Genomic DNA, 16,819 nt, shown 5'->3' with positions numbered 1-16,819 from the left:
GTGGGACACCACTATTTACATCCTGCCAATCGGAGTACTTACCCATTATCCCCACTCTGTCGCCTATCACCCAACCAGTTTTCTAACCATGTCAATAATTTGCCCTCTACTCCATGGGTTTTTACCTTAGTTAACAGTCTCTTATGTGGGACTTTATCAAATGCCTTCTGGAAGTCCATATAAATAACATCCCCTGTCCACTATCTTAGTCACCTCTTCAAAAGATTCAATGAGATTTGTCAGGCATGACCTTTCCGTCATGAATCCATGCTGGCTGTCCCTGATTAACTGAAATTTTCCGAGGTGTTCAGTCACCCTATCCTTGATTATAGACTCCAGCAACTTCCCCACCACAGATGTCAGGCTAACTGGTCTGTAATTTCCTTGGTTCCCCTTTTCACCCTTCTTAAAAAGTGGAGTGACATGTGCAACTTTCCAATCCAGAGAGACCACTCCTAAATCTAGGAAACTATGAAAGACTATAGTTAGGGCATCTACAATGTGCTCCCCTACTTCCTTTAACACCCTTGGATGGAAACCGTCAGGTCCTGGGGATTTCTCACTCTTTAGTTCCATTAATTTCCTTGTTACTGATGATTTACTTACGTTAATTGTTATAAGTCCCTGTCCCCTATCGGCAACATCCTGGTAAACCTCTTCTGTACCCTCTCCAAAGCCTCCACGTCCTTCTGGTAGTGTGGCGACCAGAATTGCACGCAATATTCTAAGTGTGGCCTAACTAAGGTTCTGTACAGCTGCAGCATGACTTGCCAATTTTTATATTCTATGCCCCGACCGATGAAGGCAAGCATGCCGTATGCCTTCTTGACTACCTTATCCACCTGCGTTGCCACTTTCAGTGACCTGTGGACCTGTACGCCCAGATCTCTCTGCCTGTCAATACTCCTAAGGGTTCTGCCATTTACTGTATACTTCCCACCTGTATTAGATCTTCCAAAATGCATTACCTCACATTTGTCCGGATTAAACTCCATCTGCCATTTCTCCGCCCAAGGCTCCAACCGATCTATATCCTGCTGTATCCTCTGACAATCCTCATCACTATCCGCAACTTCTCCAACCTTTGTGTCGTCCGCAAACTTACTAATCAGACCAGCTACATTTTCCTCTAAATCATTTATATATAATACAAACAGCAAAGGTCCCAGCACTGATCCCTGCGGAACACCACTTGTCACAGCCCTCCATTCAGAAAAGCACCCTTCCACTGCTACCCTCTGTCTTCTATGACAGATCCAGTTCTGTATCCATCTTGCCAGCTCACCTCTGATCCCGTGTGACTTCACCTTTTGTACCAGTCTGCCATGAGGGACCTTGTCAAAGGCGTTAATGAAGTCCATATAGACAACATCCACTGCCCTTCCTTCATCAATCATCTTCGTCACTTCCTCAAAAAACTCAATCAAGTTAGTAAGACACGACCTCCCCCTTCACAAAACCATGCTGCTTCTCGCTAATAAGTTCATTTGTTTCCAAATGGGAGTAAATCCTGTCCTGAAGATTCCTCTCTAATAATTTCCCTACCACTGACGTAAGGCTCACCGGCCTATAATTTCCTGGATTATCTTTGCTACCCTTCTCAAACAAAGGAACAACATTGGCTATTCTCCAGTCCTCTGGGACCTCACCTGTAGCCAATGAGGATACAAAGATTTCTGCCAAGGGCCCAGCAATTTCTTCCCTTGCCTCCCTCAGTATTCTGGATCCCATCAGGCCCTGGAGACTTATCTACCTTAATGCTTTGCAAGACGCCCAACATCTCCTCCTTTTTGATAACGACATGACCCAGACTATCTACACTCCCTTCCCTAGACTCATCATCCACCAAGTCCTTCTCTTTGGTGAATACTGATGCAAAGTACTCATTTAGTACCTCGCCCATTTCCTCTGGCTCCACACATAGATTCCCTCCTCTGTCCTGGAGTGGGCCAACCCTTACCCTGGTTACTCTCTTGCTCTTTATATACGTACAAAAAGCCTTGGGATTCTCCGTAATCCTGTTTGCCAATGACGTTTCATGACCCCTTTTAGCCCTCCTGACTCCTTGCTTAAGTTCCTTCCTACTTTCTTTCTATTCCTCAAGGGCTTCGTTGTTCCCAGCCTTCAAGCCCTTACGAATGGTTCCTTTTTCTTTTTGACTAGGCTCACAATATCCCGCGTTACCCAAGGTTCCCGAAACTTGCCAAACTTATCCTTCTTCCTCACAGGAACATGCCGATCCTGGATTCTAATCAACTGACGTTTGAAAGACTCCCACATGTCAGATGTTGATTTACCCTCAAACAGCCACCCCCAATCAAAATTCTTCAGTTCCTGCCTAATATTGTCATAATTAGCCTTCCCCCAATTTAGCACCTTCACCCGAGGACTACTCTTATCCTTATCCACAAGTACCTTAAAATTTACGGAATTATGGTCACTGTTCCCGAAATGCTCCCCTACTGAGACTTTGACCACTTGGCCGGGCTCATTCCCCAATACCAGGTCCAGTACGGTCCCTTCCCTAGTTGGACTATCTACATATTGTTTCAAGAAGCTCTCCTGGATGCTCCTTACAAATTCTGCCCCATCCAAGCCCCTAGCACTAAGTGAGTCCCAGTCAATATAGGGGAAGTTAAAATCACCCACCACTACAACCCTGTTACCTTTACATCTTTCCAAAATTTGTCTACATATCTGGTCCTCTGCCTCCCGCTGGCTGTTGGGAGGCCTGTAGTAAACCCCCAACATCGTGACTGTACCCTTCCTATTCCTGATATTGCCTCGCTGCATGACCCCTCCGAGGTATCCTCCCGCAGTACAGCTGTGATATTCTCCTTAACCAGTAATGCAACTCCCCCACCCCTTTTACATCCCCTCTATCCCGCCTGAAGCTTCTAAATCCCGGAACATTTAGCTGCCAATCCTGTCCTTCCCTCAACCAAGTCTCTGTAATAGTAACAACATCATTGTTCCAAGTACTAATCCAAGCTCTAAGTTCATCTGCCTGACCTGTTATACTTCTCGCATTGAAACAAATGCACTTCAGACCACCAGTCCCCCTGTGCTCAGCAACATCTCCCTGCCTGCTCTTCCTCTTAGTTTTACTGGCCTTATTTGCTAGTTCCCCCTCAGTTATTTCACCTGCTGTCCTACTGCTCTGGTTCCCACCCCCCTGCCACACTGGTTTAAACCCTCCCGAGTGACGCTAGCAAATCTCGCAGCCAGGATATTTGTGCCCCTCCAGTTTAGATGCAACCCGTCCTTCTTGTACAAGTCCCACCTGTCCCTGAAGAGATCCCAATGATCCAGATATCTGAAACCCTCCCTCCTACACCAGCTGTTCAGCCACGTGTTTAGCTGCACGATCTTCCTATTTCTAGCCTCACTGGCACGTGGCACAGGGAGTAATCCCGAGATTACAACCCAAGAGGTCCTGTCTTTTAACTTTCTACCTAACTCCCTAAACTCCCCCTGCAGGACCTTGTCACTCTTCCTGCCTATGTCGTTGGATCCAATGTGTACCACAACCTCTGGCTGTTCACCCTCCCCCTTCAGAATGCCCCCTGTCCGTTCAGAGACATCCTTGACCCTGGCACCAGGGAGGCAACATACCATCCTGGAGTCTCTTTCACGTCCACAGAAGCGCCTATCTGTGCCCCTGACTATACAGTCCCCTATAACTATTACTCTTCTGCGCTCTGTCCCTCCCTGCTGAACAACAGTGCCAGCCGTGGTGCCACTGCTCTGGCTGATGGTGTTGTATTCCCCTGATAGGCCATCCCCCACAACAGTATCCAAAACGGTATATTTGTTAGAGAGGGTGCAGCCACAGGGGATTCCTGCACTGACTGCCTGCCCCTTCTAGCGGTCACCCATCTATCTGCCTGCATCCTGGGTGTAACCACTTCTCTAAAACTCCTTTGTATGACGCTTTCTGCCACCTGCATGCTCCTAAGTGCATCCAGTTGCTGCTCCAACTGATCCATGCGGTCTGTGAGGAGCTGCAACTGGGTACACTTCCTGCAGATGTAGTCGTCCGGAATGCTGGAAGCGTCACGGACCTCCCACATCTCACAGGTGAAGCACTTCACCCCTCTAACTGTCATTTCTAGCACTAATTAATAAATTAATTTAAAATAAATAAATACTTATTAAATCCTTACTAAATTATGTTACAATTAACTATATGGTCCCTAGTGCTAGATTTCTACTATAAATGTTAAATGCTAACTAAATACAGTAATCTCCTCCCTCCGGTTTAGTTACTCTACTTATTAATTAATTAGTTAATTAGGGTTTTAATCAATTTTTATCAATGACAATATCTCAATTTTCAGCTTTTAGTGGGCCTACATTGCTCTTGACCACCCGTTTTCCCTTTATGTAACTGTAACATTTCTTCTTATTGATTTTGATGTCCCTTGCAAGTTTCCTTTCATAATCTCTTTCAGTAGCTCTTATAAGCTGCTTTGTGACCCTTTGCTGGTCTTTGTATCAATCCCATTCGGCCGGATCTGTGCTGCGTTTTGCATTTTTGTAAGCCATTTCCTTTTGTTTTATGCAATCCCTAATCTCTTTAGTTGTCCATGGCTGTTTTTTCTGTGAAGTGGAGCTTTTTCCTCTCAGGGGTATATACGCGCTCTGTATTTCATTAAATGTTTCTTTAAATATTCTCCACTGTTCTTCAGTCATTTGAGCCATTAACAGATCTACCCAGTTTACCGTGGACAGTCTCTGTTTCATCCCGGTAAAGTCAGCCTTCCCCAAGTCTAAAATTCTAGTAGCCGATTCATGCTTTTCACTTTCAAACGCTACATTGAATTCGATCATGATGTGATCACTATTTGATAAATGTTCACGCACAGTTAGGCTACTAATTAAATTTGGCTCATTACTGAATGGCGGAGCAGGCTCGAGAGGCCAAGTGGCCTACTCCTGCTCCTAACTCGCATGTTCCACAGATGCTGCCAGACCTGCTGCATATTTCCAGCACTTTCTGTTTTTATTTCAGATTCTATACCTGGACTAATGATGGAAGGTCTGATGAAAGGTCACAGATCTGAAACGTTAACTCTGCCTCTCGTTCCACAGATGCTGCCTAATCTGCTGAGTACTTCCAGCACTTCCTGTTTTTATTTCAGATTTCCAACATCTGCAGTATTTTGCTTTTATATATCTATACCTGGACTGATTTGACTACACATTAACTGTCAATCACAACCCAATGTGTTCACAGAGCATTTAACTGCTGCTGTTGTACCCAGGGTCCATCTGCATTTCACCAGAATTGTTATTCCATATGGCTTAGGGATCCAATTTGAAGACTTCCTAGCAATTGGATGTTGCCAGTGCTGTTTCCTCTCCATTTCATGCTCTCAAATGAGAGAAAGCAAGGGAGTGACTCTGGATTATTTCAACATTGGTAGAGTTTATGAAAATGTTCCAATAAAGCCAAAGAAGCTATGAAAACTAATTGGTCCCATGATTTTTCTCCCTTCCTGTGGGGAATGGCATGATTCCCACTTAGTAATAACCTAGAGTGATGTCACTGAAACCAGTTCACTATGAATCACAGCCAACAAATCAGTGTCCCATCTTTATATGGTGCAGCGTGTTGCAGCATTCTGAAGACTAGCCCTTGAGCAAAATATTGTTTGGATTGTGGTCTTCAATAAAAAAGTTAATAACATTTATCTAAAGTAACGTAACACCTACTTTAGATACCAAGGCTCTCTGGGTGGCGAAACAATGCTGCAGGTAAAGCGCACTCTGATTACAGGCCATAGTATGTAGAAGAACCTTCAGGACCCCTCCAAGCACACTCTCTTTAGACTCTGTCACTGAAACAGTCTGAACATGTAGAGGGTAAAGATTAAAGAAGAAATTTTTTTAATATTTGATCATTTTTAAATAAAAATGTTGCATTGTATTAACACTGAGGTTATGCTGCTGTTACAATTCCGTAAATCCTTTTTTAAGAAAAATCAGTGTGCTCATTAATATAAAGGATGTTAATGCTAGGAATCAGAATACATCATTAAGCAGTTAGATGTCAGCTACAGCACGGGTTAGACGTAAAACTGTCCCGACACTACCCTAATGACAACTCTAAGGAAAGGAAGAGCACAGAGTAGATACAGATCTCACGACACTGTCTCAAAACTCCAACACTCAAAAGAACATCCTCTCTGGCACCAATGTGACCTATCCCTTTCCCTATAAGACATTAGTGGCCTTTCAGAGATTTCCATTTTTATCCCAAGTCAGGGGCAGTTTAACGACTAGCACCTATGCATGCTGAGAAACGAGCTGAGATTGTCCCAATCCCATTTCACACTGAACCCTTACAGCTGACAGAGAAAGACTTTCAACTGCACAGTGGCGCAGTGGTTAGCACCGCAGCCTCACAGCTCCAGCGACCCGGGTTCGATTCTGGGTACTGCCTGTGCGGAGTTTGCAAGTTCTCGTGTGACTGCGTTGGTTTTCGCCGGGTACTCCGGTTTCCTCCCACAGCCAAAGACTTCCAGGTTGATAGGTAAATTGGCCATTATAAATTGCCCCTAGTATAGGTAGGTGGTAGGGGAATTGTGGGGATGTGGTAGGAATATGGGGTTAATGTAGGATTAGTATAAATGGGTGGTTGTTGGTCGGCACAGACTCGGTGGGCCGTAGGGCCTGTTTCAGTGCTGTATCTACAAAAAAAAACTTATCAATCCAGGCAGAATTTGAACATGGATCCCAAAGATGAAGGCACAGTAGTCTGGATTTCCTATTAGTATTACGTCAACCCAATTGTATTAAATCTAGGTCACTGCGTTAATTTTCAGGGTCAGATGTTTGAAAATGTACCAAAGAGCAAATGTGGTAGCACGCCTGCAGTAGAAAATTTCTAACTCTCCCATGAATACTTGCCATCTCCACAGATTTTCTAGCAGTTACTTCTTATGCTCTTACCTGAACAATTATTTCCAATGTGTCCAAAATAATAAGGTTTGCCTCTGTTGCGAGGTTACCATCAATCAGTGCCTCATGTTCCAACTCAGCCCTTGATCTGCCACATACAAATATCCTGTCAGAAATTGTTCAGATTCTTGTTTTATATGTATAAATGTTACATTATGTTAGACAAGGAAAAACTGTTCCCATTAACTGATGGCACAAGGACTAGGGAACACAGATTGAAGATTTTGGGCAAGAGATGCAGGGGGAATGTGAGGAAGAACTTTTTTACACAGAAAGCCGTAATGAGAAACTCGCTGCCTATGAAGATGGTGGAAGCAGAGACAATCAATGATTTCAAACGGAAACTGGATGGGCACTTCAAGGAAATAAGCTTGCAGGGCTATGGGGATCACTGGAGGGCGTGTGATTAATTGGATTGCTCGTGGAGAGCTGGCATGGAGCCGATGGGCCGAATGGCCTCCTTCTATGCCCTAAATCTATCAGATCTATGATCTGATTTAAAACTTATGGTTACAATGGTAGACTGGTTTAATCTATAGGAGTATCAATGTCTGCATTTTCACCTTAGTCTTGCTAGAAATTTACAAAGCAAAATTAATTTTTGAAAGTAATATATATAATTTTGTTTTGTCTTCAATTTTCTTCTCTCTGCGCCTGTAGGCATTCGCTAGTTCTGTGCTATAGAGCTGCATACAGATAAACTCCAGTGCCTAGAAATTCAGTGTGGGTAGAAGCAAGCCAAACCCATTTGCGATGATTTTATCTCTCTGTACATCTGCAGAACTCACTGGGAAACAACTTAAAAACGAAACAACTTAAAAACGAAAAGAATCCTGCTTAATGTCCCCCTTTTAGTTTATGGTGTGGAGTCAAAAAAAATAAGCTCCTGGTACTTCCTTGATAGAGATTTGCTAACTAACTCTGGGATTAAACCCTGAAATTTGCTCATCTATATAGTTCCACTCTGCACATTGCAATGGACTTACAGACTGAACCATCAGGAGAGCTGAAAAGAATGCATTTTAATTTATACAGTAAAGCACAGGTTCTGCCCAACATCACGCCAAAATAGGGAGGACAATAAGATATAATCTGCAGATAAGGAAGCAAAATGACATTTCCTATAATAGAAGGTGCTCTCTTCCTGAAACACAGTCAATAAATATACTTTTTACAATGCCTTCATTAAGCAAACTACACAGTAGTTGTATCTTTCGAACACCATCACTTTTGTTGCGATATGAGGAATATATTGTTCAGTACTTAGCTTCCTTTTTCTGCCAAACATTTCTATTCACTTCAATTTATTAACCACCAAGATAATGATTGCCTCTACCCAGTGCCCCAGAGCATAAGGATGGTAGCTTCAATGTTTTGCCTTGACTACACAGCTTCAGCTTAAGATGAGCTTTAATCCCATTGGATTCACTTTAGTTTAAACAAACACTTCAGCAGAGCTCAATCCAAATCCATTCTATGAGAACATGGTTTCAAAAAATCTCAAATCACAACAGACAGACTTCACCATTATGCTGATCCCACTGTTAGGGAAGGTTCTCATGGTATTTATCCTACACTTTGTTGCTGGAGAAGTCATTCTTTGGGATGTTTCTGAATGATGCAGTGATAAAACCATCTCCTACACCACCTCAGTCTTCTCCAGCATTTCAAAACTGTGGAACATCCATAGTGAAGACACCATCATGCTTCAAAACGATAGGAAAGAAAGCCAACTAAAATTCAGGCAGTTGCCATTAGGTGGTGACAAATTCAGGTTTTAAAGACTAGAAGATGGGAAAGATTGAGGGATATAAAATGTTTCACAGTTTAGAGGTTTAGGGAAAGAATAAGGTGGAGCAGAAGCAAAAGATGAATTAATTTTAAGAGGAATGAGGAACAACATAAAGTAGCACATTTATATTTCAGGAAAGTTCAGAGCACTAATTATTGTAATATAATAAAATACAGGTTGAGGAAAGGAGGAAAAAGGGAAGAAGAGAGAGAAGGGGAGAGAGGAAGAAAGGAGAGAAGGAAAAGGAGGAGACAAGAGAAGGGAAGGAGGAGAGACGGAAGGATGATAGGAGAAGGGGGGAGGGGAGAAGGGAAAGGAGAAGGGGAGGATGAGGGGAGAGAAGGGGAAGGAGGAGAGGAAGAACAGAAGAGAAATTAAGGCAAAGTGAGAAGGGTGACAGAAGACAAAGAGGAGTAGAGAAGGGGGAAGTAGAGAAGGGGGCATGAGAAGTTTAATGTTAGAGTTGAGAGGGATCACCTATCAGATGAAAACTTTGTGCTTCTACCCTGTCCAGAAATACAAGAGAAATGTTAGAACCTCCTTGGATGGTTGGACTTCATAGAGAATCAAGAGTTGTTGTTGTTGGCACAAAAGAGAAAAACAAGTTTTTGGAGGCAGCTTTCGCAATGGAGAAAATGTGGGACATCCACTGGAAGTCAAAGGAGAAAGTTAAGTCAAGGCGTGTCAACAAATAAAGGGTGGAGCCAAAGAGGTGACAAATGGCAGGCAGATCGTATGTTTGAAGGGACAAAAGGCAGAAGATTTCCAATACTGCACTGAAAGATTAAGATGCAACCATTCAGCACTGCAAAATAAATGAAAGCCTGGTTGAAAACATAAAATGCATGATCTGTAGGGAGGGTCTTAACCAGCCCTCTACTTGAACATCTCAATGGAAATGAGGAGTTTCCCCGAGTGCACCAACATCTGGAAGATGTAAACGGAACAGAGAAAATAAGATAGCAGTTCAAGCAGCAGGAGACATTCATCGATAAGGAATCCTGTTCTCTGTCTGTACAGAGGATTGAAACAGACGGGCTGCCTATCCTCAATTCTCTGGTGAGATGTGTGTGGTACTGATAAGACCGACCACTCAAGACAAAGTCCCCAATCAAAATATATGATTCTGACTGTGGTGGGAGAATCGCACTGTTGATTCAATCCTGGCCCTCCACAGATCGCCTAACATATCGTTTTAAACTTTCCAAATTAAAGAAAACCACTGCCAAATTGACAATCCACAAACCCCCCCAAATGAGGCTAACCAAACCAGGTGTCTTTAGATCAACAAATTAACTGTTTGATTAGAAAAACTAAATTTTTAAACACTAAGATATAAACAACATTTAAAATAGAAAAAATTAGTGTCCTTGCACATTTACGCTCTTGCTGAAGTGGAATCTTCCAATGTGGAACAGTCCAAGGTTTCTTGAAGTGCTCACAGCTGTCCGATGGGGGAAAAAAAGTTCTTCAACAGTAGGACAGTCAGTAGTTTATTTTCAGAAGTTGAAATGATGCTCTTCTTCCAGCGATGAATTCAGCAATCAACAACTTGCAGAGACTTTTCAATGAATCAATTTGGCTTTAGAATTGTTTGAGGGGTGAAAAAGTGATCAGTCTAAAATTCACCTTCCTTCAGTTTAAACTATCAGAGAACTCTCCTAGTTCATGCTGGTCCAGCTGTCTGTGTCAAAAGCTTGTTTTTTTAGCTAGTTTCAAAGGTCAATCAGCAACATTGTATCTCGTGTCCTTGGTCCTGAGTGGCTGTATCCTACATCAATGAGAATGCACATTTGAAGTTGGCTGTATCCTACAGCAACAAGAATGCATTCTTTGACTCAGTCCCTGGAGCTTGTTGCCTTAAAGCAGTACTGATCCTTTTCCAGCCTTGAAGGCACACCGCATACTTCCCGGAAACAAAAACTGCAGGATCATAACAATTCTGCCCTTGGCAGAATGAAATGCCATTCCTGAACTGCGGTTCTTACAATGTGTTCATACACTTTTCTCTAAAAATGGTAAGATTACTACAAGAAGTTCCACCAGAACATTTTCCACTTTAAAATTTCAAAATGTTGTCCCAATTAACCATTTCAAATTTCCAAGCATAGTCTTCCAGTTGTGTCGTGTTTTCCTTCCAGGTATCCCTATTGTCCATCACCTCAGCCAGGTGAACTGCACAGCTAGGAGCACTGACCACTACTGGGTTTACTATTCTCTGAGAAGTTTCTCAAGTACCCCTTAACCTATGGGGCATCACTTGACATTGGAAAACCCCGTCCAGTGTAACAAAAGCTGACATTTTTTTAACCTGGGGTGTCAAAGGAATTTGACAGTATCCCTCCAACACATCTGTCTCTTTAAGACACATGGTGTTGCCCACTCTGTCCATACAGTCCTTTAAATGAGAATTTGGGTAGGAGTCTGCCATCTTTACTACAGTTACTTTTCTAGAGTCTATGCAAGTTTGAGCTGACCCACCAGGCTTAGACATCAAGACCACCTGCGCATTCCAGCTGTCCTGACTAGGTTCAACTAAGCTGCCCTTCACCGTGCATTGGAGCTCTGCTTCCACTCGGGCCTGTCTGGACCTAAGCGGCAAGGATGTTGTTTTAAAGGAATGGTTCCCCCTATACCCACATCATGTGTGGCTAAGGTTGTACATCCCACATTATCCCTACAAACCTTTTGAAACATTGTGAAAACTCTGGTTAGGACTTCACGCTGTTTTGCCTCTAAGTGTAAAAGCCTATTGTTTAATTTTCCTAGCCATTCTATATTCGCTAATCGGATAGTTGGAGTTTCAATCTGAGAATTTCCTAGGCCTGCTTCTGCCTTATCTTCACTCTCCTTTTCCTTCTCAATTACCTGACATATCTGTACTGGCTTATCCTCCTCCCTGCGGTAATATTGTTTTAGCATATTGATGTAACACAACTGGTTCTTCTTCCGGTGATCGGGGTGTCAATCAAGTAATCTACCTTACCCACACCTTTGATCTCTTTATATGGGCCACTGAACCATGTTTTTAATAGTTCTCCCTGTGATGGTAACAACACTAATACTTCATCCCCTCGTTTTATGGGGTAGGTTGTGTTTTCCCACCATCTGACAGGTATGGCACGTTCTACAAAATTGTCTCACATCCTTTGTAAGACCTGGCCAGTGATAATGTTTGCTTATGTGTGATTTGGTCTTCCAAATTCCCCTATGTCCTGCAAAAGGAATGTTGTGTGCTAACCTTAATAATCCTTGTCGATATTTAGGTGGTACTGCTATCTGTTCAACAACTGTCCAGTCTATGTTGGCAGGCCTATGAGACGGCCTCCATTTCCACCTTAAAACCCCGTTTGCCATATAATAGCCTTACAGAACTCCTTTCACCTCAGCTTCTGACAGAGCAGTCTGTGCTACTCGGTATATCTCTGGATCAGCTTGTGTGCTGCAATGATAGACAATCTGTTAAACAGCTCATTTGGATTATCTAAATCCTCAAATAAGGTTTCAGATGGGCGGCACAGTGGCGCATGGGCAGCACAGTGGTTAGCACCGCAGCCTCACAGCTCCAGAGACCCGGGTTCGATTCTGGGTACTGCCTGCGCGGAGTTTGCAAGTTCTCCCTGTGACCACGTGGGTTTTCGCTGGGTGCTCCGGTTTCCTCCCACAGCCAAAGACTTGCAGGTTGATAGGTAAATTGGCCATTATAAATTGCCCCTAGTGTAGGTAGGTGGTAGGGAATATGGGATTACTGTAGGATTAGTATAAATGGGTTAATGTTGGTCAGCACAGACTCGGTGGGCTGAAGGGCCTGTTTCAGTGCTCTATCTTGAAATTTAAAAAAAACTTGGCTATCCATTTGTGGTGCCCCTTTTACCTCCGACAATAGATCCCTTTTAGCCATTGCTCGGGTGACTACACACGCAGGAAATATTCCCGGATTTTGTTCCTGTAATTGCTCAGTTTCCTTAATTTCACTCGGTTCCTCTATAGGACTATAGGAGAAACTGATACTTTTGATCCAGCCAAATCATTTCCTAGGCGTAGATCAATTCCCTTTGCTGGTAAACTGTGGACAGCACCTACAGTTACTACCCCAGATATCAAGTCACTCTCTAGGAGTACTCTGTACAAAGTTGTGGATATACTCCCCACCAATTCCATTAACTAAAACTTTAGCGTTCAAGATGCTCTCTGGTGGAAACGTTATATCTTTCCCCAGCACGAGGCAAGAGTGTTTGGGTTGCTCCTGTGTCCCTGAGTATGATAGGTTTTCCTGTCTCACTTACAGGATACAGAGTTACTCTCCCCTTTGACAGAAATTCATTTTAACTCTTGGGTATTTTATTCTTAACCTCTACACTCCTTTTAGTTTTAGTATCTGATTTCACAACTGTCAGTAAAGCTATAGCCTGGTCTGCTATACTCTCGGTCAGGGTCTTTTCCTCTGCACTAGCTTTGCGTACCCCAACTAATCCTATGGGTTTACCTCGCGATTTCCAGCACTCTGAACGAAGATGACCCGTTTTGTTGCAATGATAACACTTTGGCTTGCGAACCTCACTTCTACCTTCAGCTCCTTCCTTTCTGACCTGAGGTGGTGATCCTGGGGCATTCCCAGCTGTTCCTTCTTGTCCCCGGCTACTTGCCTTCCTTTCACTCTCCCACTTTCTATCCTTCTCGGGTTTAAGGGGGTGATGGACAAAATAGTTTGCCTTATTCACGAGCTCAATATCATCAGTAATTTCTGCTGCTTGCCTAGCTTTCAAATCTTTCAGATTACCTATATGAGTTCTAACTACTGAAGGAATCGAGTTTTTAAACTAAGAGAATCAATTCTCGAAGGTTCTCATACGTAGTTTCTATCTTTAATGCCCATATCCAATGGTCAAAAGTAATTTGCTTCACCCTCTCAAATTCTAAATATGTCTGCCCAGCCAATCTCTGTAAATTCCTAAACTTCTGACGGTAAGCTTCAGGGACTAACTCATACACAGCAAGAATAGTCTTTTTTGCCATCTCATAATCTGCAGAAGCCTCTTCAGGAAGCCCGGCATAGGTTTCATGAGCTCTGCCTACCAGCCTGCCCTGACTAAGCAGTGTCCAGCTTTCTTTTGACCATTTCATCTGTTTGGCTATTTTTTCAAAAGATATGAAAAATGCCTCCACATCCCTTTCCTCGAACTTAGGAAGAGCCTGTATAAATTTAAACAACTTCTCTCTGGGTCCTGATCTAAATTCAGATTCATCCTGACCCTTTTGTCTTAGTTCCATCTCTTTTAGCCTAAATTCCCTCTCTTCTCTTTCACTTTCTCTCCGAAATGCTCTCTCCCTCTTTCCTCCAATTCAAGTTTTCTTATTGCTATTGCTTTTCCCATTTCCTCTTTTTCCAATTCTAGTTTTCTTAATTCTTTTTCTGCCTCAAGTTTTTCATTTTTAACTGAATCCTAGCCAATACCACTGCATCACTCTCTGACCTACTACCTTCTTGTTCCATGTATTGCCTTTCATCTGTATCATCATCATCATCTTCTACTAATTCCAGATGTTTGGCTATTATGTCAATTATCTCTGCTTTTTTGGCACCTAATTTCAATTCCAACCCCAATTTCGCTGCCAATTCTTTTAATTTGTTCCTTGTTAAAGTTATCAAGTTACTCAGGGAAACATTCTACGTTCCCAAAATCTCTGCTGCAAACACTAATGCCATTACAATGGTATAGACTGTACCTTACTATAGAAGAGACCTGATTCTTTTAATTTCTTTGTAATTGGTGTTAGATTTAGATTCCAACAATAAAGTTTCCAATTGCTATGATCCCAGACTCAAGAGAAATTAAATATGATGCTAAACGCAAGACCCCAATTTAAATGTTTTCCCAGAGACGAGTAGTTAATATGGTTCCAAATGTGAGCCCTCCAAATTAGTCTGATTCTGATACCAGACGCGAGTCACCTAATGAAATATGATTCAACCGCGAGTCCCCAAATAATGTTACGAACGACCGCACAAGACAAAGTCCCCAATCAAAATATATGATTCTGACTGCAGTGGGAGAAACGCACTGTTGATTCAATCCTGCCCCTCCACTGATTGCCTAACATATCATTTTAAACTTTCCAAATTAAAGAAAACCACTGCCAAATTGACCATCCACAAACCCCCCAAATGAGGCTAACCAAACCAGGTGTCTTTAGATCAACAATTTAACTGCTTACTTAGAAAAACTAAATTCTTAAACACTAAGACATAAACAACACTTAAAATAGAAAAAATTAGCGTCCTTGCACATTTGCGCTCTTGCCGAAGTGGAATATTCCGATGTGGAACAGTCCAAGGTTGCTTGAAGGCACAGCCGTCCAATGGGGGAAAAAAAGTTCAACAGTAGGACGGTCAGTAGTTTATTTTCAGAAGTTGAAATGATGCTCTTCTTCCAGCGATGAATTCAGCAATCAACAACTTAAAGGCATTTTTCAATGAATCAATTTGGCTTTAGAATTGTTTTGAGGGATGTAAAAGTGATCAAAATAAAATTCACCTTCCTTCAGTTTAAACTATCAGAGAACTCTCCTAGTTCATGCTGGTCCAGCTGTTTTTCTGTGTCTGCGTCAAAAGCTTGTTTTTTTAGCTAGTTTCAAAGGTCAATCGGCAACATTGTATCTCGTGTCCTTGGTCCTGAGTGGCTGTATCCTACGTCAACGAGAATGCACATTTGAAGTTGGCTGTATCCTACAGCAAGGAGAAGGCATTCTTTGACTCAGTCCCTGGGGCTTGCTGCCTTAAAGCAGTACTGATCCTTTTCCAGCCTTGAAGGCACACCGCATACTACCAGGAAAAAAAAAACTGCAGGATCATAATAGTACCATCCATAACATAAGTGCACATAAGCAAGATTACGTTCATAAGGGAAAACACTTGATAAATAGCTAATAGAAACCCCTAAAATACTGTTAAAGACACAAAGCTAACACGATACAAGACAAATTTGAGTCTAGCTGCTGACTTCAAAAGGCAGCATTTATGAGTAGCACTAATGTACTTGGAAGTCTTTTTCCTAAAAGAGGCAGGCAACAATTTTCAACTGGTCATAATGTATACATGCTAGTTTAATTAATGGATATCGTGTAAAAGGGGAAAAGAGGGAGCGAGTACAGATTGGGGGAGGGTAGAAAGAGAAACGGGAAGGGGAGTGTGAAGAAAATAATTGCTCTAGTCACAATATGTAGTGAAATCATAAACATGTTCTTTTGAATAATTTACAATGCCACCACATATAGCTGCACAGCAGTTCATCCCAGAGAGGGAGCCATAGAGAGGAATAGAGATAGATGAAGATACACCAAAACATGCCTGCAGAGGGAGAACAGATAGAGTGAGGAACAAAGGGATGCAGGATGGAGAGGGAGAGAGAAAGACAGGGATGGGGAAAGAGAGACAGACAGACAGGGATGGGGAGAAAGGGAGAAAGGGACAGAGAGAGAGAGAGAGTGGGAGAAAGGGATGGATGGAGAGAGAGAGGGAGAAAGGGATAGAGAGAGAGGGAGAAAGGGATAGAGAGAGAGGGAGAAAGGGATAGAAAGAGAGAAAGGATGGATGGAGAGAGGGACGGAGAAAGAGGGAGGAGGGGGGGAGGGAGACGGAGAGAAGGGGAGGGAGATGGAGAGAAGGGGAGAGGGACGGAGAGAGGGGGAGAGGGACGGAGAGAGGGGGAGAGGGACGGAGAGAGGGATGGAGGGGGACGGGGAGCGGGAGGGAGGGGGACGGAGAGAAAGGGAGGGGGACGGAGAGAAAGGGAGAGGGATGGAGAGAGGGGGAGGGGGACAGAGAGAGGGGGAAAGGGATGGAGCGCGGGGGGAAGGGACAGAGAGCGGGGGGAAAGGGGTGGAGAGCAGGGGAAAGGGACGGAGAGAGTGGAAGGGGCGGAGGGGAAGGGATGGAGAGAGAAAAGGATGAGGAGAGAAAAAAGGGATGGAGAGAAAAAAGGGATGAAGAGAAAAAAGGGATGAAGAGAGAGAGAGAAAGGAATGAGAGAGAAGGAAAGTATTCATTTGCAAGGTCTGACC

The 16,819-nt window shown here is 43.1% G+C and overlaps 1 protein-coding gene across 10 annotated transcripts in view; it reads right to left on the bottom strand.

The window, feature by feature from the left end:
- dock7 (dedicator of cytokinesis 7) overlaps positions 1-16,819 on the bottom strand; it is a 210,683-nt gene that overhangs the window by 55,808 nt on the left and 138,056 nt on the right. For all 10 annotated transcript variants that reach the window (XM_068037333.1, XM_068037334.1, XM_068037336.1 and 7 more), the window contains 2 exons: positions 6,958-7,054; positions 5,719-5,853 (listed from right to left, as the gene is read on the bottom strand). In XM_068037333.1, coding sequence (XP_067893434.1) covers positions 5,719-5,853; positions 6,958-7,054 — 232 coding nt within the window. The remainder of the gene's footprint in view (positions 1-5,718; positions 5,854-6,957; positions 7,055-16,819) is intronic.

The sequence above is a fragment of the Heterodontus francisci genome, chromosome 8 (genome assembly GCF_036365525.1).
Source record: "Heterodontus francisci isolate sHetFra1 chromosome 8, sHetFra1.hap1, whole genome shotgun sequence".
Lineage (NCBI taxonomy): Eukaryota > Metazoa > Chordata > Chondrichthyes > Heterodontiformes > Heterodontidae > Heterodontus > Heterodontus francisci.
Note: the sequence above shows the minus strand (reverse complement) of the source record. Positions and strands in the feature narration are given on the sequence as shown.